This window comes from Rhagoletis zephyria, unplaced genomic scaffold (genome assembly GCF_001687245.7).
Source record: "Rhagoletis zephyria isolate East Lansing unplaced genomic scaffold, Rhagoletis_zephyria_1.1 Rzeph_scaffold_01387, whole genome shotgun sequence".
Classification (NCBI taxonomy): Eukaryota; Metazoa; Arthropoda; class Insecta; order Diptera; family Tephritidae; genus Rhagoletis; species Rhagoletis zephyria.
The window spans coordinates 28,954-55,220 of NW_016158471.1; the positions used below are offsets into that span (position 1 = coordinate 28,954).

The following is a 26,267-nucleotide window of genomic DNA, read 5'->3' on the forward strand; positions in this document are numbered from 1 at the left end:
ATTGTTCGTTCGCTCAACTGATAGGTTCATTCATCCGAAAATGGTTCGGCTCATAAAAAGGGGCAATGCAACGAAGTGAGGGCAATGCATGTGTGAGTGTGCGTAGCAATGCAAGTGGAATCGGGATGCCTGTCGGCGGCTGTGAGAAGAGGCTATGCGGCTTTACTCGGTTTATTTATCTACCTGAAAAATATGGAACTTTTTGTTAACTAAGTAACATATGCATGGATGTATTAATGTACGTACGTGCGGTACGCTGCTTCTGGCATCAATACAAGTGCTGCTCGCACGTATGAAGGTACATACCATACACATTGTGGCTGTTGCGGTTCTCTGGTTGCATAAAAACAGAAAATAATTTCGTAGAAATGTGCCAACCAGCTAAGATTAGGTCGCCACAATGCAACACTAAGTGCATGAAAAGAAGCAGGAATGGCGATGCTATGTATGTATTTATAGGTATATTTATGAATGCACTGCTATTTTGTTGTAACATTTATTTAAATTGTTTAACGAAGTGGCATGATCGGAAACTGCAGGCATTATTTTCTTTTTTTTGTGACACGACGGGCGCGAAATATTATAGGTTATTAGCATGGACCGGGAGTTCTATCCGGGTTTTTAATGTTTTACCAGTAGTATCTGTAAAATTTATGCTGGATTTCCACTAGGCATTAAATGGGAAAAATGACAAATGACAGAGGTGGGCATTAAAAATAATCGTGTCATTACGTTAAAAGAAGTCATTAAGATCATTTCCACATGGCATTTTTTTAAATTGCATACATTTTTTTGTCTTTTCAATGCCTGGTGGAAATTCGGCATTAGATCAATCGTAACGACAACTATTTTTCCATTATGTTTGAGGTCTGGTGTTATTTTTCGTTTTAGATGTACGTTTATCTAAAGTGTGCCAAGTATTATTCACGAAATACTTGTATTTACTTGAAAGTCTATTCTTAATAATAGTGAGTGTATATATTTTTGCAACTGTTAACATCGAAAAGCGGATACTTTTCCGAGGGAAGACAATTAAATATGTATTTTGAGTAGACCTAAAGGTTTCAGCTTCCAAAAAATGAGAACACAACTCCAAGTATTTCTTCATAGGTGGACCTCTGGTAAAACTCATGTACATACATACATACATATCGTTGTTTAAAGTACAAAACCGCGTAACTGACATTGGCTGCTTCAGTACTATTTTCTTTCTTAAGCAAAGCAAAGAGCAAGCATAGCTCTGGAGTGCCAGTCGAGAGATTCAAGGTTCGAGTCGCAGAGCAGAAAGTTTTTGTTTATTATTTTTTTTATTGTAAATTTTTATGTAATATTTAAAAAAATGTATCTCATTTATTTTGTATGGTATTTGAGTATTTATTTTACTATACATACAATTATTTTTACAATTTGAGCGTGTGTGAATCGGTAACAAAGTTCGCGGCAAATAAATTTTTGACAACTATGAGGTGAATAAAATTTCTGGAGCTCACGAGGCTAGTGAAATTTTTGACAAATGCATAGAAAATTTTGACAATCGCAAAGGTTGTTGATGTGGGTAATTTTTCGTTAAATAAAGNTATGTAATATTTAAAAAAATGTATCTCATTTATTTTGTATGGTATTTGAGTATTTATTTTACTATACATACAATTATTTTTACAATTTGAGCGTGTGTGAATCGGTAACAAAGTTCGCGGCAAATAAATTTTTGACAACTATGAGGTGAATAAAATTTCTGGAGCTCACGAGGCTAGTGAAATTTTTGACAAATGCATAGAAAATTTTGACAATCGCAAAGGTTGTTGATGTGGGTAATTTTTCGTTAAATAAAGGCTTAAATTGATGAATTGCAATCAACGATGGTAGATGTTTTCTTAAAATATTAATTTCACTTCAATTTGTAATTTTTATTCCCCATAAATCTGCGGTTATCAAAAATTTACTGCTGTCAAAAAATATTTAATTTCACACAGCAGATTGGCAAAACTGTCTCACCATAGTAAAACTATTATTCAACAGCTTTCCCCATAGAACTTTGTTACCGATTCACACACGCCCTTTGTAATTTATATTTGAATTGAAATAATTGACTTACCTTACTCTAGCTACCTCCAGCCGGACTCGAATTATGGAAAAACTTCTCAAATTAAGTAAATTTTTCGTAATATTAAGGAATAACAGCAACTCTAATGGCGTTTTCGTTTCTACCGAAAAACGTTACCTTTTCATTGCTCTCTCAGCAAAAACACTAAGAACCCGCCAATCAAAAGGCAAAATTGTTTGTAGAAACGAAAACGCCACAGATAAGGAAACTGGTTTCTTATTTTAAGGAAATGCATTTTCTGAGTCATAAACTTTTAAGCTTTAAAATATTTTTGGCGGAAGGTGCAAAACTTAATTTTATTACCAAACTAATTAGTATTTTGTCTAAGCGCCATTGCACCAGCCAAAGGAACGCAAATACGCGTTATAGCAATAATTTTGCAGTGGTTTAGTAGCAGATGGCCGCAAATGCGCTTTTTCCGCGAATTTCGTGAAAAATCCAAAACTGGTTTATCAAAAGCAAAACGACGCGCAAATTTCCCCCCAGCGCCGATTAGACGATTAAGCTGAGGAGTTTGATTTGCTGGAAGCGAATGCAATAACAATGGACTAAAGGGCTCAATGTCAGCAAGCGTCGAGAAGCGACTCGTATTTCGTGGACTTTTTTGCTGCACATAAACGTGCGTAACAATGGACGGCTTTGAGGGATTAGTCCCAAATGCCCACAATACATCTCTGTATCAAATCAGTAAAATGTCAATCTAGCAAAATATTTCAAATATTATAATCATTATTTTTTCAACGATTGCTTGTTTATTTATTTATTTTTGCCGGGTGTTTGCAATGGCCGCTGCTATCGTTCATACTCTAATAATAAAGTTACGGTGGTAGTTGCTGTTGCTGGTGGTGGTGGTGGTTGGACCGAGCAAACAAACCCAAACTGTTCGCCGTTTCGGCTTCGCCCTGGCAGTTTTCTAATCTAATTTGTGTCTGCAATTTAATATATCATTTCAGTGTACGCACACGCCCACTTATTGTACGCCTTCTTCATACGCCACCCTTCGGCCAACTCTCTTGGCACACACTGTCTGGAAATGCTGAAAAAAATATTAAAAACATATAGCGAGGAAATTATTATGAACTTCGATATTGCGAATCTTCTGCGCGGCATGCCATACCCTTCATATTCGAAGATTGCAATGGCAATGGCAATGTGTCTAAACATCTATCGATTTCGCCCGAGGGCCACTCACCCCAAAGGGGGCTTTTCCTCATGTTCCCTCTCCGTAGCCCTCAGTGTCTGCAGTATCGCAACATACTTGTACCAGTTTGTGTTGTTTTTCATGCTGTCACCGTTGTTGTTGCTGATTATGTTGCCTAAACGAATTTGAAATGTTTCTCGCAATTGCTGGGCAAACACGCTGCGCTCTTGTTGCACATATTTTTTTTTTTTTTGGTTGGGAAATACCACTCGCTGTGTTTGGAATTGATTTTCTTTAAGTAAATAAATATGGAAGCCGACGAGCTTGTCATTGCCATTATTAGCTTAGCCGATTTTAATTGAATTGAGCTGCAATGGAGGGTGCGTCTACAGATCGACTTTCATGATAGGGGATGTATTTTTTTCATATAATCTTGCGCCTGTATTAGGGGTATTCTCGAAATCTTGCAAAGCTGTTGCACGTTGCACGTATTGCACGGGTGGCATAACTTGCAAACACACAACAACAAGATACATAGGAAACAATATTTCCTATCACTGAAAAATATCCAATGTCGATGTCCATGTATATATTTTGCAAAAAAAAGCATAGCAAAATAAATGCGACCCTGTGCTAATTGTTTAGTTGTTGAAATTGCTACATATTTCTCTAATTTCGCTCACTTCTTTTGTTTTTGTTTTGCTGTATCTTGTTATTGTATTTGAATCAGAATTTGATACAGAATTTCGCTGCTTGCTACTATTTTGCAATGGGAGGCTCTCGTACTCTTGCAAGTTTGGAATAGTATTCATGCATTCCATACAATCCGTGCTACATGCAAGACTTCGAGAATACCCCTAATGTTCATACGTATTGTATAGTATAGAGTGAGAGAATAGTCAATTTAATTTCTAAATGGTGGTTGACACTCTTATCCCTCTCCGTTAGTTGTGATGCCAGTGCGCCCTCAGTCCAAAGTCCAAGTCCATGTTCAGTCAAGGGTGGTTACCTCTGCATTTGATGTAACTAACTTGTAAATAACTACTTTTTGACACAAAATATCAATAGGAAAAACAAAATATTTTTTTTTTGAATTTCTTTTTTTTTTAATTTTTTTATTTATTTTATTACATTTCATATTTGTCTACATATCTACTATAGGTGGTCCCATCTTCGAACTCCGTCAAACATAGCTTCAAAATGATAATATGAAATTTCGATCTTCCTTTTATTTGTCCTCAATTCGAAAAAGTATTTGCGAAGTGCAGGATATTTAAATAAAAACGCGTTTAAAGAAAACAATCTCCTGCATTACTCCTACATTACTTGTCAACTAGTTTCAAGTTAGCTTTTTGTAACTAACTACAAGTTATATATTTTATAGAAATCCCGCAAAAAAGCTAACTACAAGTGGGTTATATTTTATCAATTGATAATTTTTTCTGCTGGGAGCCTACCTACATACGTATGTATGTGTATACAAAGCATTGAATGGCAGCCATGCGTAATAGCGAATTTACATGAGGCGATTTTTCAGGCGATTTTTAGTTGAAAGCAACAATCGCCTGGTGTAAACAGCTTTTCAACTAATCGCTTACAATGAAGTAGGTCGGCTCCCTACTTTCGTTCAACTTTTGGTTCAACTAATCGCCTGTGAAAGTTGAATCATGTAAATTCCCTATAAAATCCACTGGCTTTAGCGACCGCCACTTTGTCAATTTTAGAGTAAAGACAGAAGAACTGTCGGCAGGCAAAGCTAATCTGTTTATCCTTCCTCGTGTGGCGCCAGTCTTTTTATTAATTTGAAATTTCTTCCACCGAAAGCGACAAGTACTTCATTCACCCTCAACACAAATTGTCTAATCCAAATATTTAATGTTTTCATCATCAGCTAAATACTTCCTGTGCAAATAACTAAGGTAAATGGCAACATTCCGCTTAACCACGGCGGTACTCGCAAATACAACAAACGTAAAATCGCGCATTTTCTCTTTGATCATTGTCGCAACTTTGGTGTCTCGTTTAGCGTTTGGGTTGTACATTTTGCTCATTTGCCTATTTTTTCAATTTGTATTTTTGTTGTTGCGTGTTTACCATTTTTTTCCTGTTGGATCCCTGCGGGTGTTATTAGACGTGCGGGCGGTTTTTGCTAAAAATACAAAACAACCGGCAGAATTCACCATCAACGATGCAAAATAAAACAGATTTTCTATATCTCGCAGATTGTGGCCTTTGCACTTTCCTCCGTCAAAAGGCTTCATCTGCCACTTCCACTCTTTTTCTCCTTGCCCTTGGTTGCGAAAGCGAAAAAGGTGGTTTTCATACGGGCGCCGAGTGACAAATTGCGGGCGAGGGTAGCCAGGCGAGTAGAATTTTATGTATAAAACACCAAGCGAGGAATTACAAGGGGAAGAGCAGTCACTACCGCGGTTTGTTCATCCATGCACTCATCTTCAACGCCAAATGTGTGGTGCGTGTGGCGCCTTTTGCCGCTAAAAGGTTGTAACATTTTAAAGTTTCGCTTGTTATGAATTTTTTATGAAATATTTTTACGAGTACATACAAATACATTAACATATACATACGTATGTTGGAAACAACCTTTGAAGTACAATCAACCAGGTTGAAGATCAGGCTCGCCAGAAGCCCAACTGCGTCAGGTGAAGTGCGGAAGTGAAACGCTTCCGTCGTTCTGTGGGTATGCGCTCTCGGTGGTATTTTTAGACTTCTATTGTGTTGAGCAAAAATGTTGGATAAATACAAAATACGCCACGACGGAGAGACACCACATAGCCCAGCCCAAACGCCAGCAGAAGAGCCAACCAATTTTGTGTTTTTTAGGCAAAACAAATTTACATTATTTTCTTGTTTTTTTTTGTCTTGTCTACTAGACTGCTGCTAAACAATGTGGTGCGTGGCTGCTTTTGTTGCGGCGGTCTCACTGCGAATTCCGAAGCGGCACGAACACGCGGGCTTTACGCTGTGCAGCGCACTTTTAGGCGCTTTACCGTTTACCTTATTTAAAACATAAACGAATATTTAAATTGCTCAAAAAATATGACGTCGACAACAACAAACAAAGGAAGTCGACGTAGTGGCTGGTCCGATCTGTTCCATGTTGCAAAGAGACCGGCGGTTGCGGCTGACAGGCGTTCATCCCACTGTGCCAACGTCGACCTTTGACACTGCAGCAAACGGTATGGCGAGTGCCCTCTTCTGCGCTTCTTGCAACATAAATTTAGGCGCAATGCAGCACGCAAACGGTGCGCGGTGGCTTGAGTGAGCAATTTTGTAACTTTTCCACTTTGTTGCATGTCGACGGCCATTTTCTCTGTTTATTAGCCAAAGTTCGCTGCGCTTTCAGCTCTTACGCAAAATATATGAAGAACCTTTTTCGTGGGAGCGCACATGATTCAGCGTTTCCTTCCCACTTTTTTGGCTCTATGCAATTTTTTGTTTTTTTCCCGCCCCTGTCGAGGTTGCATTTATTTAATATTAAATTTAATATGTGTGCGTTTATGAGTAGTGGAGCCAGTAAACAAATTTACTAGCGCAGATTTTTTCGCTTTATGCTTCCGGGCTGTCGTCCTGTGCTCAGCCGATGGTTTGAGTATATTTTGTGCTGTGTGCAAAGGAGCGCAAAGCACTTGTACCTACCAAATATTCACACTCACACCCACACACAGACAAGCTGTATGCCAGATATTAAGTTTTTTTTTTGTGAAATTTTTGTGCGCTGCCACTCCCCAAGTTTTTTCGTCTCCCTTCTTTATGTATGCAAATGCGTGCAATCCGGCCGAATCTGGGCATGCGAACGAATGTTGGTTGGTGAGTGTGAGTGTGAGTGTGAGTGTGAGTGTGTTGTGTCTGTGTTTGCATTTCATAATTCGTTTATCTCAATAATGTTTGCATAACCGACAATGGCGCTACGTGTCGGTTGCTGTGAATGGCCGCTGCTGATGCCTCTGCAGATGATGCAGCTGATTAAAGTGCCGAGCAGGCCGAGTTCTTGCTGGCCACTGATGTAAAAGGACACAGTCTGTTTTGAAGGCCGCTGCCGGGGGTCCAGGGTACTGCAGCGGACGTCTGGACGATGCGTTGCTATCAAATTTATGCTGAATGTTGCTGGTGACATTGTCCGCATGTCCTTGTGTCGATTTCTTTCATTGCCGCTCCGTTCGTTCATGGGCCATGGCTCATATGTCGATGTGCACTTGTTCTCGCAGATAACGTCGCAAAGTGAATGACCAGCTGAAGTTTTATTTGCGCACTTTAAAACGCTTCGGACTAAAATGCTTGCTGTGACGCTTTTGTAGGGGTCTTCTTCTTTTTTTTGGAGTGTGCAAGTTTTGATTGCGCTTTAAGTAACTTTAAGTCGTCGATTGATTCACTGAAGCGCGGTGATGGTTAAGCAACTTCGCTAGCAGCCAAACTAACCACCGCTGGCAGGAACGCCAGGCAGCAGCGCAAGTCGAGCTTGAAAAGTTATCAATCGGGGAAATTGCTTTATACGAGTATCGAGTATTTACGCCAGCGCCGGTTGAGGTGCATTAGGCGGCATTGAACAGCGTGTGATGCCTGGAATTTATTTCGCGGCATCGAATACGAAACACTCACTAAAAGCAAAAATCAATAATCAGCGGCGACTGGCCGCAACACGCACCCAACCACACACTCTGTCAGGTGGAACCGCAAACACTCATGCACGGCAAACATTGGCGGAGTTTACATTTTGTCACGCGCAAACCGAAACGCAAAGTGTGCGCACATAATTGATTATCCTGGCGCTCGTCGACCACCCGCGCCCCCTTCCCCAGCCGTTCCACTTTAGTGCCAATATTTGTTAGTACACATAACAGTGACCCTTTGGCGGGTGCCTCCGTCCTAGGCGTTGCGGATACAATTTATACATATATGTTGAGCTTTGGCTGTGCGCCGTAGAACAGTTCTATTTACTTGTCGATTGGATGTAGCCTCACAGCCTCCGTGTCCTAGCCGAGTGCTGTTGTCCCCGAAGCATTCACTTAAATACATTTTGGCGGTAGGCATAGAAATAAATATATTGTGATTATTTATGCCGAATTCGATGAGCGGACATTACATATGTACATGTACATATCAGGCAAAACAATGGCACAGTGGACTTGCGGCGATGACACTGTTTTGGTGAAATGTCACGTTGATGAATGCAAAGCAACACACTCTGCTTCCACCTCCTTAATATTTTATCCTGCTGCGGTCGGTATGATTCATCTCCTAGTACATCTGTATACCCTGCGTTCTATATGAATTTAAGCAAGACAACCTGAACTGCGTTGTGAACTGGACTGCGAATTGCAGATTATTCGTCAAATTATTCTTAGGATCTAGTTGTTCCTGGAAAGCGAGCTAGGCTGGAAGCCAAAGGATAAGGATGGAATGCACAAGTTAAGGATAAGCATTGTGAAGCTGTTGGAGGTGGCGAAAAGAGCTTCCCTGATTGAAATAAGGGGAACACTTCAGTCGTTGCCACACTAGCGAATAGCGCAGCGCTAAACATTGTGAAATCTTCGGCGTCAGGGCAAGTGAGATTATTCACGGACGGATCAAAGTTGAATAAAAAACCACTTAAGAGGTGTCTTATGCGAGGAATGTAGCCGCTGTTTTGGCTGTGAAAATGCGATATACATCGATGGTGAGACAGCAATTAAGGCGCTTTGATCGTTGATGATGCGACAGAAAATTATGAGGGAGTATCCGTGATCCCTTTCAATCAGAAGGTCAGCTCAGCGATATCTTAGCAAAAGCTTTAGAATGCAAGGCGGATAAGTCATTCTGGTTAAGAGTAGATCAATAATGGTCCAAACATCTCTTAAATTCAAACAAAGCGCACGTCTCGAGATTGGAGGTAGTGCGATTAGATTCCATGCGATAAGGTTAAACAGCGCCCCAAACTCTTAATCTAACAGTTAAGACGATGAGATGAAATCATCTCAGCATCTGCTCCTTGGCTGTCCAGCCAACAACTCAGTGGCAGCGGCAGTGAAAGTTTTTCGAAATCAGCTGTTTTTTAGAAAGTGTGGTGTCCAATGAAGCGACTCACAATACAGCAGTGGCAGCTGGCAGTACTGCTCAGTTTAGCCCAAATTCTAAATTCACTGCCACTGCCTTCATCGCGGCAAACTTCGCATGTCGAATTTGACATAAATGAAACGCAGTCAACTTCTGTTTATGTCACTGGCACCTAAAATGCAACAACAAAATGTAAAGAAACAAAAGGCAGTGTCAAAAAAAGCAGTCACTGACAACGCCGTATTGGGTTTGCTGCGACAGTGACTGCCAATATTAGCAGTAACAGCTGATAAGTATGTACATATGTCTTTTTGCTCGCGCTGCACCAACAGTCGCTGTGACCGAGCGAGCAAAGCACTGGAGCACTATTCGAGAGATCTGAGGTTCGAATCTTCGGGCTGTGGGTTTTTTTATTTTATCTTATTTAATTTTTTTTCTGTAATTTAGATTTCTTTTCAGTTTTAGATTTTGTGGTTTAAAAACTTTATGCAGAATGAGTTCAGCTCAATAAAAAAATTTCCAAACAACACCACTCTGTCAGTGTCAAAATTTCTCAATGTTTACAAATGCATCAATGGCTTGATTTGGCCTTAAGACCTCTTCGCTAGCTAGTTCTTTCGATTGGTCTTTCGACGACTATAATCTTCCTCAAGTATTTCTTTACTATTCTCCGTAATTTCGCTTTGCTCGTTAAATCATCGCCAACAATTCAAGACGAATGAGCTGCAAGGTGAATGACTACTTTCGTCACGTAGTATGCTTAAACACCTAAATATATGCAATGGAATTTATTAAATTCTATCCAACAGCTTAGCATCACCCGCTATGTAGTTTAAGAACTTTCCAGTACCCCTTCTTCCAAGGGTTGTGTGGCCAGCTGCTGCCACTTTTACTGATTCATGGGTTCTAATTTATTAATACCGTCGCGGTGTCCATGCCACCGGCCCCTGTGCTTTTCCCTACAAATATTCAGTACATGAATCGGTATGTGTGTGTTTTAGCTTTTCAGTTAGGCCGTTGCAAAAAGCCCGTACGTACGTGTTTAATGCCTGTGTGTGTTGTGACTTAAACCTGCACGAAGTTGGCAGTCCAAGTAAACAAATTTGCATATGTATGTTACCCTACGAGGCAGTACATTCTGCCACACACACACACACAAACTTCGGAGTTCAAGTCGGAACTTGTGTGGTGCCTACGGTTCAACTGAGCTCTCTGAGATGGGTGGCTAGCAGTTCATTTCGTTGCCACTCATCGTCGACGTATGACTTGTATGTGTCTGAATGCGTGTGTTGGTGATTTATTAACAACAAAACTCTAGATTTAAGCAATTTGAATTAAGTTGTTCGACCATAAAGCGAGTCTATGCCAGCGTTTTGATGTGGTCACAGGCCGAGCGAGGCCAGCTTTCTGCCCTCGTTGCCACGTTGGGCAGACTGCTTAAGTGAGTCGCTTAGCTGACAAGCGGCCAGAAGGAAGATGAAGGCAGGATGTGGTCAATACAAGTTGCAAAGCATTGACCCACACATATAAATATGTATACATACATACGTATATGCGAAAATGGGGGTGACGATCAAGTTGCCGAGCTCCTGTGTTCCTATGGCTGTGGTTGATGCGGCGATGAGCTGCACTTGTGCGATGGAGTTGACTGGAGTTTCGCAGGCGAAAGTTCGAGCTTTGATGTTGCGGTCGAGTCTCGAAGAGAGTGAATTTGGTTTAAACATGCCCGTGGGAATTTTGACCGCTCCACACGGAGAGCAAGAGACTGAAGTAATTGTATATGTATTTAATCAAAGTGGAAACGAGCGTCCCTTGAAAAGCGGGCGTATTAAATTCAGAATAAATAGCCGAGCGGAAACTAGTGCAGTGATGTCCGAAACTTATTTTTGAATTTGTTTAGATCACTTAGTATGTCCTGCGAATAGGTTGTTACCATTTTTGCGACCGTTATTCGAAATAATTATCAGCGCAAAATGTTCGCTGTGGCACTCTGTGGCAAATGCTTGGAAATTTATGGATGTGCCCAGGTCTTTGTGTGCTTCTTGTCGATGAGCGTAATCTCTGCTGTCGCGCCTAATACTATACACTGCATATTTCATACTACAAATCAGTGAAAAGTTGGTGCTTCGGCCAAAGTCCTCTGTGACAAATGCCTCGAAGCTGTAATAAATAAACTGAAAGTTCCGTGCCCAAACAACAACAAAGTGCCAACTTTTTGGCGCAGTTGTAACCTGCAGTACAGTGCAATACAACACAGGCAAATAAAAGCATTCAACGCAAACAAAATTAAAATAAATAAGTCGAAGAGAGCAGCTCCACTGAACTGTAATCGTGTGGCCGAGTGCCCGTAGGCGCACATCCGTTTAATGTTGCCGATAATATGGCGCGCAAAAGCAACAAAAAAGCAGCCATCGATAACAATGCAGGGCAACACTAACGGCGCAGATGCAACAATGGTGCGGAAAAAGCGCAAATAAAAACAACAATGGACAATGGAAATGGCGCTTGGCCAGATGGCGCACCACGCCGCCGGACGTTCGATTGGCGCTCCACCATGGGATGTTGCTGCGGTGGAGCGGGCGGGCGGGGAACTAGGGCGGCCGGGCTTTGTGCGCCCTATTGATTTATGTTTTTTAATTTAAAATTTCCGCTTTAGTTAACTCCCGCCATAATGGCCATTTTTACTTTGCACGCGCGTGCATACAATTGCTGCATAAAAAATTACACACACACGTACACGCTCGCGCACACTAACGCAAGTGCATGCATGTGTATGTGTGCTTTGTCAATAAAACAACGAAGCATCCGACGAATTTCCCAGCGCCCATAGCAATGGCAGCGCCATTTGTGTTTTGCATTTTCCCGGCTTTTCGCTGTTGTTGTTGGTGTTGTTTTTATGTATATGCAGTATTATGCAACAGGGCGCATCGCTCGCATTTTCAACTGCAAATATGCCTACAAATATAAGCACAAACGAGTACAACAAACATTGTAATGAGCACACCAACTCAACTGACTTTATACTCGTAAATAAATATTTATTAAATTTGTTTTCCATTTTCGTTTTTTTCTCGGCAGATTGGGTCCAATGCCGGGCGGGCATCAACAACAGATGGCGCAAAGTATGTCAACAGGCAACAATACGCTGGGTCACGGCGGCATCGACCGGGGCGGCGGAGTGCCCGGTGGCGGAGGTGGGCCAGGCATGAATGGACCGGGGGGACCGCATTGTCAGATGAGCGGCTCACAGCCGTTGGTAATGCCCGGGTTCCCGTTGCGTAACTCACACTCAGCGCATACACCGCACTACTCGCCCTATTCGCCATCCAGGTAAGTTGCCGCTTTACGTATTTTTATTTTTTGGTTTTTTTGTTTTTTATTTTTTATTTTGCAACGCAACGCAGTTAAGCTGGAAAGTAACCAGAAAAAATATCGCACGAACAGACGGTTATGTATTGAATGGGCGAAAATTCAAAAGTAAAGAGAATAGGACATACAAATTTAAAACTTTAAATGGCCTTTGTGTTAAAAGTACGAATAGCCGCTGAAATACTTATTTTTGATTCCACATTAAAATTAATATGACGAAGCTAGATTCTGCCTTAAACCAGTGTCACACGATTGGGAATTTGCCCAAAATTTGGTGTAAATCATATCCCAATCGTGTGAATGAACAAATATTTATTCTTTATTCCAATCACGGAAAATATTTTGTTGTTAAAAATTTTCAATAAAACGTCGCTGTATTGTGCCAATCGTGTGACTACAAACAAAATTGTCAAATCTGTCACGGAAAATCCGAGATGTTTTTTGAGGTTAGAAAAAATCCAGACGTGATGGAGAAAAACGAATTCGGATTCGTGTTCAGCGACCCCAAAAACATATAACAGACTAGGTTTGGTCAAAGGAACCTTTCATCGATTTTTTTTTTTGTGGGCCTGTGTTATTATTAAATATGCCAACAGAGCTTTCATATCGGCTAAACCAGTTTGAATTGAGACCAGTCCGGACTCAAATTCACCGAGAACTCCTAAACTCAACTAGAAGCTACAGTTACAACGGACCTTTGCGAACTTCCTAATCGCCGGGATTAATATGAGCACCACTGATGAGTTGTTCAAAGTCTGTGGCGAAGAGAAGGTCGAGCGTTTATGCCAGCTGTTAAGAGCGCTACGGTCGGCCGAAGTGAATTTTGTGCGAGGCCTAACGAAGTTTTATGTATTTGGATAGCAAAAGCAAGGGCGCTCACGAAGGCAATGAAAGGACCAAACGCTGAGGGATCTGCTTGACCTCGGGTTGAACAATTGACGGAATTTTGCTAGAGCTAGAGGAAGTTGGCGATAGGTCAGCCCAAGCAGCAGCAGAGGAAAAACCAGCTGTCTGGATATTGACGTTGATTTTGTAGTATAAACTGAAATTTGTCATTTTAGAGTAAAATGCAAACCAAAATTTCTTAGACTGCTCCATGTGTCTGTTCAATATGCCTTGAGCTTACTTTAGCTCATTATGAATATGCAGTTCCAGCAAGCCGTAGTTTTTATGGATAATCCTTTAACTTCTCCCGAAATAGAATGAAAACACTTACTTCCTTGCCCAAATGCCGTAGTTCGTGTTGAGATAAAGAATCTTGAATACTCCCATATATCTAATGATTTGCACTCTCCAATACGTTCCAAATTTCAAGAGCGATAAAAGAACACTTTACGATTTGTGTTTTAATTTTGAGTTTTGGCTCTTTGGAGGTGTGATCGTTTCTTTCATTCCTACTCTTTTCCAGAATTCTCTTTCTGCCTTTCTACGTGCAGCTTCGAAAATTTCCGGTAAGTCACAGATGGGCCGACACTTTAAAGCATTCGTTCCAAAATCAAAGAATGTCGTTTGCTTCCATGTCGAATTCGCTTGCAAGCAGGCAGATTACCAAAGTATCAACGCGCCACAAAATACAGTCATAAAAAGCAATAATTGTCGGAGGCTATGGCCAGCACGTGACGATGCATAAATTAGCGAGTTGAAGACAGCTGCCTGGCCAGCAGCAGCAAGTGGGTCACTTAAGTGTTCCCGTGTTCGATATATCTATCAATTTGCATTGTCCATTTTCCACTTGTAAGCCTGTTTGCATTGTTGTTCGAAGATCGTCGGAATTCCAAGTATTCCCGTTAACATAAAGGAGTTGCCAGCAAGCTGACTGCGAAGTGCTGTGATCGCTTGAGGCAAGCACTTAACGCTTCTTGCAACAGTGTGAAGGTACATATGTACGTGTGGTGGACCCGCTTAAGCACTACTTATGCCATTTGTTGCGGTGCTCAAACATGCCACCAAATAAATAACTTATTCGCCTGCCAATTTAGCAGTCTGTAATAAATTTGCCTATTTGCCGAAGCGGCAGCAGCAATTTGTGCCAGCCGCTGTTGATGCTGCAAGCCCATGTCAGAGCTACTAATTTGCATTTGAAATTACGATGCAAAAAATCGTAGAAAATTGTCAACACTTTCCGCTTATTGCCTGCTCGCGGGCACTGGAAGTTGCGATTGTGGCAAATGGGGCAAATGGCACTGGCATTTCACCGCTGTAAACATAAATTACAGAAACAACTGCGCCTAGAGCGAGAGCCCATCCCAGTAATTCAGTCAAATGACATGTGATGGAAAGCAGCCACAAATGGGCGAAGGTGAGGCGATGGGGCACTTAACGCTGTCTACAACTAATGGCCAATTTCCCGTTATGTCAATAGGAAAGCAAGCTGGAGCTAAAGTAGCAGCGACTTCAATAGCCTCAACTTGTAGGAAGCACCAACTAATTCCGATGCTGCATTCAGTCAGTGGTGAATAATGAAGAAGTTTCAATGCAGCGACCCACGCCACGCCACGCCAGGCGGCAGCGTGCCATTCAAATGCACAGTGCGGCACATAAATGAGGTGCGGCAGGGATGCGCATCGCGGCTTGCAGCGGCACGAAATTATTACGTTGCATTAATGTGTTGACAGTGCAAAGTTTTCCGCGTCGCGCATTTTTTATGTCGTCGCCGCCACCCTTCCATCCGGCGGCACCGCGCGCTCAGCTCCGTACAACGTCGCTTGCACCACTCGCATGGATGCGAACGTCAAGAGGTTGCAAATATGATGTGCAACATTTGAAAATGGTTGAAAGCTGCAAAGCAGCTTGTACGCCATGCCACCCACACGCGCGCGCATGCAACTCTGCTTGGAGACAAACTAACGTCGTGGCAAGACAAGGTAAATAGACAAAATGATGAAGTGTGAAAGCGCAACGTGAGTGCGTGCACATGGTGTGGCAAATGGCATAGATAGAGTTGCATGCTGGCTGTGAGGTGGAAAAGGCGTTTGAAAAGTAGTTGGCTGTCGCGTTGTGAGTGGCAGTTAATTGCCATTGGGTGGGTGGTGACAACGGTGGCAATTAATGTGGCAACTTAACGCTACGCAGTGAAGTGGCAGCGTGTAGTGCACCTACGCATTGAGGTATGAGCGGCATGTGATCGGAAGTGGTGGAAAGTTAATGGGATGCCGAAAATGACAGACATTTTAATTTTTAGCTGAGTTTTCTATAAAGGGAGCAATCATATCGTAAAGGATCTGATGGTGAGGAGAAAGTCTGTATGCATTGCGAAATTAGATTAGACCCAAATGGCATCCAAAACTATGGCATAGCAACCGTCTAGGCTTGGTTTGGATTTTTGATCAAAAGGACACAACTTTTTGAGATCCTTTAGTTGCTAAACTCGCAAATTGGAGAAGACTAAACTCTGCAGCAAATTCAAGTTTTTCTTAAATCAATCTTTAAAAGAAGCTGTGTCTCGAACACTGTTCTAAGAACTATCTTTAAAATGCGGATAAATTCAATACAGGTTCGCTTCTAGCCGCCTTGCTTGCTTGTTCGAAATATTATCTCTTTGTTTGCATGCCACTGACTCCATCTTCTTCCGTCTGTATTGCCTGCATGCATCTTAGTTTACTTTGTGCTCCGTTAAGTCCTTCTTAGTTGCGTAATAAAATTCTTTGCCGCTGTAAGCTGGCTGTCTCCGTCGTAAACAGAATCACCTTTGTGAATTGCTCTTTCAGCTCATCCAGTGAGTCAGTCATTCACTCATTCGCTTATTTATTGCGCTTTATGTCTACCATTTAAAGTTGATGTTTTTTGTTAATGTTGTTGTAGTTGTTGTTGACATTGGTATGGGTTACTTTGATTTGTTCGCTCGCTGCCGCATATTCGCCACTACTAATCCTGGCGTACGCGTATTTTTACAGCATTTTAAGCTCTAATTCCACATAAGCAGCAACTTAAGCTGGCGATTCGAGCGGAATCTGAAGCAGCATCAGAATAAGTAAAAGCAAAATTAAATCTGGATTCGTGCAGCTGATGCTGCTGCCAATGCCGATGGCGATGCTGCTGCTGTTGGGTTGCAGGTAATAACTCCAAACGCGCACGACATTTCAGTAACAGTTGCTGCGCCAACCGAACGCATTCTAATCCCGCTTACACCTTAAATATGGCAATTCTAGCTGATGTTCAGATTGTTGCTGTTGTGGCGATAGCTACCGCTCAAGAAATAGCTATTTATGCTGAAACTAAATTTGTGTTTGTAGATGCGCATCAGACGACGACTATTTGCTACCAATGTTGCACAATAAGCCAACATGCAATGTGTCGCAACATATGACAATATCTTTGAAAGTGTGTTTTTACGAAAAGTAAGATTTATTTAAGAATCTTACACAAAGACAAGGCAACAAGCAGTGGCTGCCGCCGAGTAGGAGAATAAAGCGGCGGAAAGCGGAGCATAATGTCAAATGTAGACCCTAAGCCGAGATCGTTAGCAATGCCATCCATTTGGCTAAGACATGGCAATAAGCATAATCAACATAAAAATACATTAAAGAGATACGTGCCACGCGCAACGCACAGTGCAACGTCGTCCCGCTCCACCGCTCCACCGCGCGCTTGTAAACGGTTCGCACGTACATGACAAATGCAACACACTTTCCGTGTTGCAACAACATAACTGCATGTTCTGGCAGCACTCCTCTGAAACACACACACGCACGTTAATAAAACTAAAGCATCACCTCGGCAGTTATAAATCGCTATGTGGCGCTGTGGCAAGCTTCTGCAGGGCGCGGCAATACCAACTGTTACCAGACGTCGATTACCCGTGGCAGCGCCGGTAGCACTGAGCTCCTTGCGAATCCCACTTTAATGTACGTTCGTGCCACATTTGCTGCATTTGTCAGCTGCATGCAAATGCAACGAGGTGTGAACGCAGTGTGAAGGATAAGAAGAATGGCTAGCGCTGCGTTCGAATCTGATCGCGTTGTTGTCGCCGCCGCTTCTTGTTGCGGTTGCGGTTGCTGTCGTTTTTGCAATGCGGTTTAACGCGCAAATGAGAAAATCCGCGTTGCACAAAAATGAAGTTAATAATGATTTGTAATACCGTGACATTGCAACATAGGTACAGCGGGTGACGGTGAGCACTGCAACAGCATTAAAAGTCGTAACGAACATAAAACGGTGGCCACAAAGCGTACGTGGGTGCTGGCTTCCTCATTTCTCATACTTTTCTACCAAGGGTTCATTTCATTTTCTCTTAATTTTTCTTTCCAGTTGATTTCGCTTAACTCGGCGGAGGAATAGTAATGAAATAGAATAGAAAAACAAAACCAATAAGATAGCCGTATAAAGTTTCTTCAAAAGGAATTATTCTTCTAGTTATCAAAAAGAAAAATTTTGTTAATAAAATTGTTAAGAAGTCCTTTTACTTTTTTGTAAGATTCTGATTTGGCACTTAGTGCCCTGACTTATGGCGTAGTTGCACCAGTAGCTCGACTCAAGTGCAGATAGGGCCTTATGCACCTGGTCTCCTGGTCTAGATGGACGATGAAACCTACGCATGTCGAATCGGAGGATTTTTTCACTAGGACGCCATCATCCTATTTAACGAGTTGTATAAGTATATTTGTGTCTACACCTTCGTGAGGCTTGCTCATATATTAGAACTTATAGTTAAACAAAATTTTGTAAAATAAGGAAATTTCCTATAATGCTTGTAATAATTTTTTAGATAGCTTAAATCACGTTAATATCACAAATACCCGTGCATTCCTTATTATAATGAAATTGTAGTCACTCTATGCTAGTACATCAATAGTTCATTGATCTTACTATAAACGTCAACGAAAGTACTGTATATTCGTGAAGTGAATAATCGAGATAAAACAAAAAAAAAATATTTAATTTTCATGTTGCCTGTAGTGGAATTCGAACCCTGACCCTCTCTGGATATCAACAAATTGTGAAAAGTATCTTTCAAATATTGAATTTCCATCAACACCGCAGCACGCGATTTGTACGGATGAACATGTACTATGTATGTATGTGTGAGTTATCACCCTGCAGAAAATCTGACTAGCTCAGAACTAGCGTAGAACTAGAGCTTTTGCCGACAGTTCTAGCTCTAGCTAAATTCCCAAGCAATGCTTTCAATTGTCCAGTTTTACACGGCGATGTCATTGGCGGTGGCAATTGCCGCCCAGTGCATTACTTTGCAACTAGTTTTTAACCGGTTCCGGACAGTTTCTTTTTTGTTTAAAGAAATCGTTTTTAAGATTAGATTTTTTGATAGTTTTTCCATTTTTTCTTTTCTTTTACAGATTCCATGTATCAATCACTCCTTATTATGATTTCACCATGAGCAAAGTTCTTCGCCTTCGCTTCGGAAATTGCTGTGAGCCCGGCCTTGTTGTTTATGACGACAAAGTCAATGTCACTCCAGCAGCATCGCGATTGTCCAAAACCTCGGTTGGTTTCGAATTAGTTTTGCGGGAATCCCAAAATGTAAGCCTGAAGTTCTAGATGCAGCTTCTCTTCATGCTGTCGAAAGTGGCTTCGAATTCAGCGTAGAGGTGGTGTGTGTTGATTTGCAGTCACACTGGTACATCCCAGTCAGTTGGTTCATAAAGAGACTGCATTTCCTGCAGGATCCTGTGATAGTCAGCACACTGGGCTTAACAGCATGCAACCAGTGCTCGACAATCTCTTCACCGCCGGCGTTGAAGAGTTCATCCGATGTTTCGTAGAATCCAGGCGCAATTTTGTTCTTTGGTCTAATTATTGTTCATTATTGCCGTTATCGGCTCTTCTTGCTCTAACTAGTGGAGGAAAGTAAGCATCCTCCCATATTAGCATATTAGCCTCTTAGGCTTAGGTTATGCGTCGTCAAACGCGCCCCGGTGCCGCTGTTCAAAATTGGTGAGAAGTGATCCCTCCATATTTAAAATGAACTCTGGTTATATGTTACCAGATTGCCGTCTTCGTATGTGAAAGGAACATAGTATAAAGATTTTTTTATTGTTTTTGGAAAAAGTTTCAAACGAATTTCACAATTTAAGAATTGACAGCAAGCCTCGTAGGCGCAAACGCTTAGTAAGTTACTCTGATATTTCAAGCTCTTAATATAATGGTCAAGTAATTTAAATTGCATTTTTAATTTACCAGTGGGAGCATCGTTACCAAAGTCTATTGACTGTGTTGAGAGATAATTAAAAGTAACGGCCAATGAAATCTTTTGATGCAACGGTCACACACAGCTGGAAATGGTTTTAAAGCTTTCAAAGCTTTTACCAACCAACCAACCCGGCACATTATTTTTAATCTAATTTTAATCACCACTACAACCGCAACTTAAACTAAAACTACACATAAACACAATTAAGATAATCACTACGAATTACCTCCAGGTCCTGAAACTCCAGCCAAGTCCGTCCTGCCTCTCTAAACACATCGGAAACGGCTAGAATATGTGTGACAACAGGTTTTATTTTGTTTATTTTTAATTTGCCTGTTGCTTTTGCCGCTTCGTTCCTATTATTTTAAACGGACTGTCGCTTATATATGGATATGTACATGTACATACATGCATTGGTACTTAAAAACTACTACATACATATACTTGTGGTCAGCTGATTAAGTCAAATCACATTTTGACTAGGTTTTGATATTTTTCTTTTGTTTATTTAATGTTTATATGTTTTAATAAAAGTTTAGCATATTAACTAACCAGCGCCACATAAATGCACATTTCAAACTTCAATTAATGCGGGAAAATTTATATGGATTTTTTATGCAATATTATTTTACCGATAAAGTAATTCAAATAAGCGGGTAAATCAATTAACCGGGGGACTATTAAGCGGGGAGTACTGTACTTAAATTTAATGAGCTATAAAGCTGCATACCTAAAATTTTTAAAAATTCTGAATTAAAAGTTTTAATTTTCGGGTACAAATGTTGAAGTTTGTTGAACTTCCATAATTTTTGTACACTGAGGGAAAAAATTTTAGAATCAAAAAAACGTGCTAAATTAAAAAAAATACGCATATGAAATTTTTTTTAATTTGAGTATACACATACGTTATAAAATATGTCGTTGTGAAGTGCACAGATGCTTTTTCGTAATTAAGAAGGAAACGAAAAAATTTAATTTTATGTTCCGTCTGATGGTAATTGAGGGTCTGGGTCCTCTTGGCAGCAACCAACAGCCATACATGTAAATGTGTTTTCAAATGTTGAGTTTGAATCAACATCACATCACTTGATTTAAATACGAACATTTTTAAACGGTAATCATTTTTATTCTTACAACGAGTAATTTTTTTCTAGTGTACGAAGTTGGCAATTCGGATTTATGTGACGCTGGTTAGGTAAAGTGCTAGACTTTTATAAAAAAATATAAACATTAAATAAAGTAAGAAAAAATAGCCAAAACTTGTCCAAATGTCAGTTGACTTAATCAGCTGACCACAAGGGTATGTATGTACACACCAGGGTGGTCCAAAAAAGTAAAGTCGGAATTTTATTGCTTCTATGCCGAAAAAATTATAACTCTGTTTCTTATTTTGAAATAAAAAAATATTTAGAGGTCGCTCAAAGCGCTCAAAGTTTTCCATGTACTTTGTATGAGGAAAAACCATTTTCACGTAGTAATGGTATAAAAGTCTTGAGAATCTATATTCTTCGATCGGAAAACTTTTTTCTCTCTTCAGAAGACTGAGTAATATTACCCAATTATATATTTAACCATTCTTTATTATTAACTACATTTTATAGGATCCCTCGAAACCCAAAAAATTGCAATATGGGTACCCATAGAAAATCATTATTACATATTAAATAATTGTAAAATAAACAATTGGGTATTATTACTGGAAGTCTTCTGAAGACAAGCAAAATTTTCGAATCGAAGCGCTAAATATTTTTTGAGTATAAAAAATAGGTGTATAACTTTTTTTGGTATAGAAAAATCTTAGGGGGTGAGAGCACTAGAATTCCGACTTTACTTTTTCGCATGCGTTCATATATACCCTACAGGGAAAACTACCAGTTTTCGTTTCTGCCCAACTAGTTCAAGTTCTATCCGTTTGCAGTGTTGGTATTTGTAACAAGGCGATGTCCCACGAGATGTCGGCGAATTCATACCCCGTGTAAGGAACAATTATGCCATTTTGCATTGCATTAGAGTGTCCTTACTCAGGTCCGAGGTTGAAGTCCTTGGGCAGAAATTTTTTTCAAATTTTTTCAATGTATTTTTTGTTTAGGTTTTTTATTGTAATTTTGAAATTTACTTTTTTAAGAAGAAAAATATATATTTTTTTCAATTAATTTAATTTTTGTGGCTCAAATTTTATTTATTTTTTTTTCAAATGAAATTAGATTTTCAAATTTGTTATTTATATTTAAATTGAAATAATTGTATTGTTTGTATTTTTATTGACTGGTTTGGTTTTTCACTGCAGGGTATGAATATACATATGTACATATTTGTGTGTGTACTCTATTTGTCTAATTTGACGGTATTTTTCTTTCCCATTCTTGCAGGTTTCACATAGATAAGCGCTGCCAGCACCGATGTTCCTGGAAATGTTTAAGTATCGCCTTAATACTAGTAACAGTCGTCCTAAGCGCCATGTTGACCTACTTCGCAGGTGAGTTTCGTAGAAGTTCCTCGCACTTATCTCCATACATACATACATATGTATATATGTGTTTGTGTACTTATAAAGCGCATTAAATATGTGTGTGTGTGTGTGTGTAGAAATAATTAAAAGTTATTCTATCGAAGTAGAAAATGTGTATGTAGTAGTAAAATGAACGCAGTGCTTGTCTGTTGTTCTATTGAGGGAGTGCGCGGGAAAGGGTGAAAGCGCTTTGTTTGGAAACATCCTGAAGCTGTGTTTAAGTGTTTGGTGGAGTGCTTAGTTTGATCGACGTACACGCGCCTTTACAACTCTGCAAATTTATTTAGCTGGGCATATTTGGTTTGCAAGCGCAAATTAGTTTTCTTACGAGCTACGCAATGTCCATCGTTCGTTTTCAGCAGCGTCTATTTAGACAAATTGAATATTTTCGCCGTTTATCAGAATTAAAGCTCAATGTCCTCATACATATAATAATACTATCTATATGTATTTACTTGTATATGGTAGCGTCATTAGCCCAGCACAGATTCGCCTTAATATCCTCGGATAATGCCCTGTGACGTTGCTGCATAACGAGGCGAGCGTAATGGCAGTCATTGTTGAACCTTTTTCCACAAGCTTTTGTTACATTAATTAAGCGAAAAGGGATTTAATGACATTAGCAAACACAGAGATACTCAAATAGACAGCTCCTCAGATACTGTCAGCTGCTCAGCTGCGCAAATGTACATACATACCCTGTGCGGAAAATCTCTCGTGCGCTTCCAGTACATTTAGACCCAGTAGTGGTTCGCGATAAATGTCTTTTGCATGCAAGCAACTGGCGAATTTAACATGGCGATGTCCTAGGAAGTGTCAATTGCCCCCCGCTGCATCCCTTTTTCGATAGTTTCGAACTAATCCTAAATTCTATAGTTCCGAACCAGTTCTAAAATCGACAGACGAAAGAAAAAAGTATCATGATTTTTCAATCTTTTTGGCTCTTCCGTGTATGCGATGTTAAGTTATTTTGGAAGAAATGTGTTTTCAATTTGAAATTAAATTTGTTTGAATGATTGTAAGAAATGTACGTTTACATACCTTTAGCTGTAGCTGAGTTTTCAGAGGTGCTCGCTGTTATTTCTTAGATTCCAGACGGTCCCAGGATGTTGAAATGTTAACACACATTTTAGTTTTGTATTACCAAGCTATGAAAAAGCATCTGCGAAGCACAGAATAGAAGCGTATTTGAACGAAAAAGCCACCGAACACATATCTATGTAAAGTAAACAAGCCCCCTGCTGCATACCTTATTCGATAGTTCCGAACTTGTTCAAAATTCGACAAATAAGATCTAGTTCGTTCTGCATCCCTTTTTCTATAGCTCCGAACCAGTTCTAAATTCGTCACATTAGATTTAGATTTCTAGTGAAAAAAACTGAAAAAAATTAGTACCACTTTTCGCCGATTTTGTACTGGTGGGGATCTATTTCCTATCGGACTAGTTCCTTTTTGACGACAAAGACCTAGTACGGAACTAGAAATTTGATTCACTAGTCCGCGGTTTCCCTGCAGGGTACATACATAAGTACCTTCATACATATCAACTGCACACATCTTCCACCTGAGCTGAGGAGTGTGCATAACTATGTATGTATGTATACAACTATAGAATAAAGAGTAAATTCGCATGTGCAAATGTTTGTATGTGTTTGTTTGTAGACTATGCAAACTGGCATCATTTTAGGCTAATGTAATGTAAACACTTCATATGAGGTGCCGCTGCTGCTGTTGCCTGCGATGTTTCACCCTGTTTGTACAAAACAAACTTTGAACATCTCGACTTGTGTGAATTTGTGCGTGAGTGCGTATGGGTTTGTTTTAGAACCATACTGAATTAATAGTTGGTGTATTCAAATACATACTTATAATACAAGTTCTGTTTAGCTTTAAGCGATTTCAGGATTTAATTTACCACCCAGACCCAGCGAAGGAGGTAAATTATGAATTCCTAGAGAGTATCTTAAGTGGTTCTTTTTCGCACGGACCCTATTCCCTACTCTGCTCGTAAGTATGGAGTCAATCCACGCTACCATAGACTGCTGGCAGTTTTCTGGTTATTGCCACCGCCCTGAAATTAGTGAAGGCTCCCTCAATGTCCGTTTAGCCTGCTAGTATGTATTACTCAAATGCGAATGAATTTTCGATTGTAGTTACTACCCACTTTCAATAGTAATCTTTCAACAGATATACTGCAGATGATAGAACTATACCTTATGTGCAGGTCAGCAGCTTTTCAAGTGCATTTGCGACAAATGGTAAAAGGCTTATCTGCCCGATGTCCGTTGCCTTAAAATAATTTTAAGTGAATATGTATCTGATTTTGCAGCCAATTGTTTGGCTATAATAATTTAGATTACCTGGCTTAGGGATAAATATAACCCGCACCTCCCAAAAGGGGTTAGATACCTATCTCCTAAGCATCTTGCGTGGTTTTTTGAACATGCCAGGCATCACAAGACGCCGAAAGTTTAGCTGGTGCTACCTGGAAAGTGTGTACCCATTACAATCTTAAGATACTTCTAGGGAGAGAGCGACCAAAAGCTACCTACACGCAATGTACTATCCAGCGCCACATCCGACCTAGTTTCTTTCAGAACCTTGACACCTCATTTGTGCTCTCCCAGGTTCAATAAAACTCAAGCGAGGACTAAATATTTCTGTGCAGCTATAATCCTACTTTTGGATATGTTAAATTTGGCTCTATATTCGATCATCCGAGCTTAATGCTGGGACGGGACAGTTGGAAGCGATTACTCGATACCATTGTTGTATCAATTATATCAATTTTAATTTCACTCCGAAAGAAGGAGTGTTGCTTGCTGAAAGGAAAATCTGGAGAAAGCTGTAGCCCTATTTTGATGGCTTAAATACATACGAGTATGTATTGTATGTATTGTAAGAGTGTGCAGGGCTTGAAAAGACTTCCTCGTTGCTCAAGTAAAGCTTGTGTGGAAATAATTTGCTTGTCTGTTTACACCCTATCCCCATACGCAGTCCCAATATTTGACCAAGCAAATGGCTTTGACTCGACAAAGTTCCAAAATAGCTTCCATAAAATATCTGGCAAACGCACTCCAGCAGAAATTCATTAAGACAGGTTACATAAATGCTTGCACATACTCCCCCTCTGTGGTATTTACGGTTGAATGTAGCATTTTTGCAATATAAATGGTGGTTGGTATGAGAGTAAAGTGGCAAGATTTTTCCTCCATCAATTACTCCGCGGTCACAAATGGAGAATCACTGCAATGCGAAAAGCACTGAAAGTTGAACAGATAAATGGCAGTTGTGGTGAATATCAGTAAATATGGTAGCAGATAATAAATTGTAAGCGAACCCCAAATAACCGGTAAAGAGCACAGCAATCAGTCGGTGAGGAGCGAGGGCACACTGAATTTCGGATTCTGTCTGCTATTAGAAAACAGACAGCGAGCTGAAGGTGCACGTATTGTGTGGCAAGTATAGTTAATGGTTGTTGGGGAGCGGTTAGCAGCAGTCGAATAGCTAGTGCGTACAGCTGGTGGAAGTAGTACTGCGTTAGCAAGATGGAACCGATGCTGAAAGCCACACCAGCAAAATGTGCACCTGTGCGTCGGTGTGATTGCGTGGATGTATGTACAAAGCATAAATATTCCCAAAGTACTTTTGGCTGATGAACCCGCTGTCGCTGCGTGCTGCAGAAATTCAGTGGTGCATTTTTACGTTGCATGCCCCACCAGTCGCGCTGCTTCCACTGTGTGTGTTGTTTTGGCTTAGAGCACCCTCGCAAGCACTTTGGCAAATTTTCGGATGTACATATGTATGTGTTACACAACCATGATTTGTTTCGGTGTTTGTGTGGATGCATGCCCCAGCCAGGATGGCTTACGAACAAAGCTACACGAGAAGAAGAAAATCCCCAACTGTTGCAGATGTATTGGAAACTTGGTATGTATCTGCTGCG

The 26,267-nt window shown here is 40.4% G+C and overlaps 1 protein-coding gene across 2 annotated transcripts in view; it reads left to right on the forward strand.

The window, feature by feature from the left end:
* The window catches only part of LOC108363819 (teneurin-a-like), a 77,103-nt gene that overhangs the window by 9,476 nt on the left and 41,360 nt on the right, over nt 1-26,267 (forward strand). For both annotated transcript variants that reach the window (XM_017617310.1, XM_017617309.1), the window contains exons 2-3: nt 12,375-12,626; nt 22,182-22,288. In XM_017617310.1, coding sequence (XP_017472799.1) covers nt 12,375-12,626; nt 22,182-22,288 — 359 coding nt within the window. The remainder of the gene's footprint in view (nt 1-12,374; nt 12,627-22,181; nt 22,289-26,267) is intronic.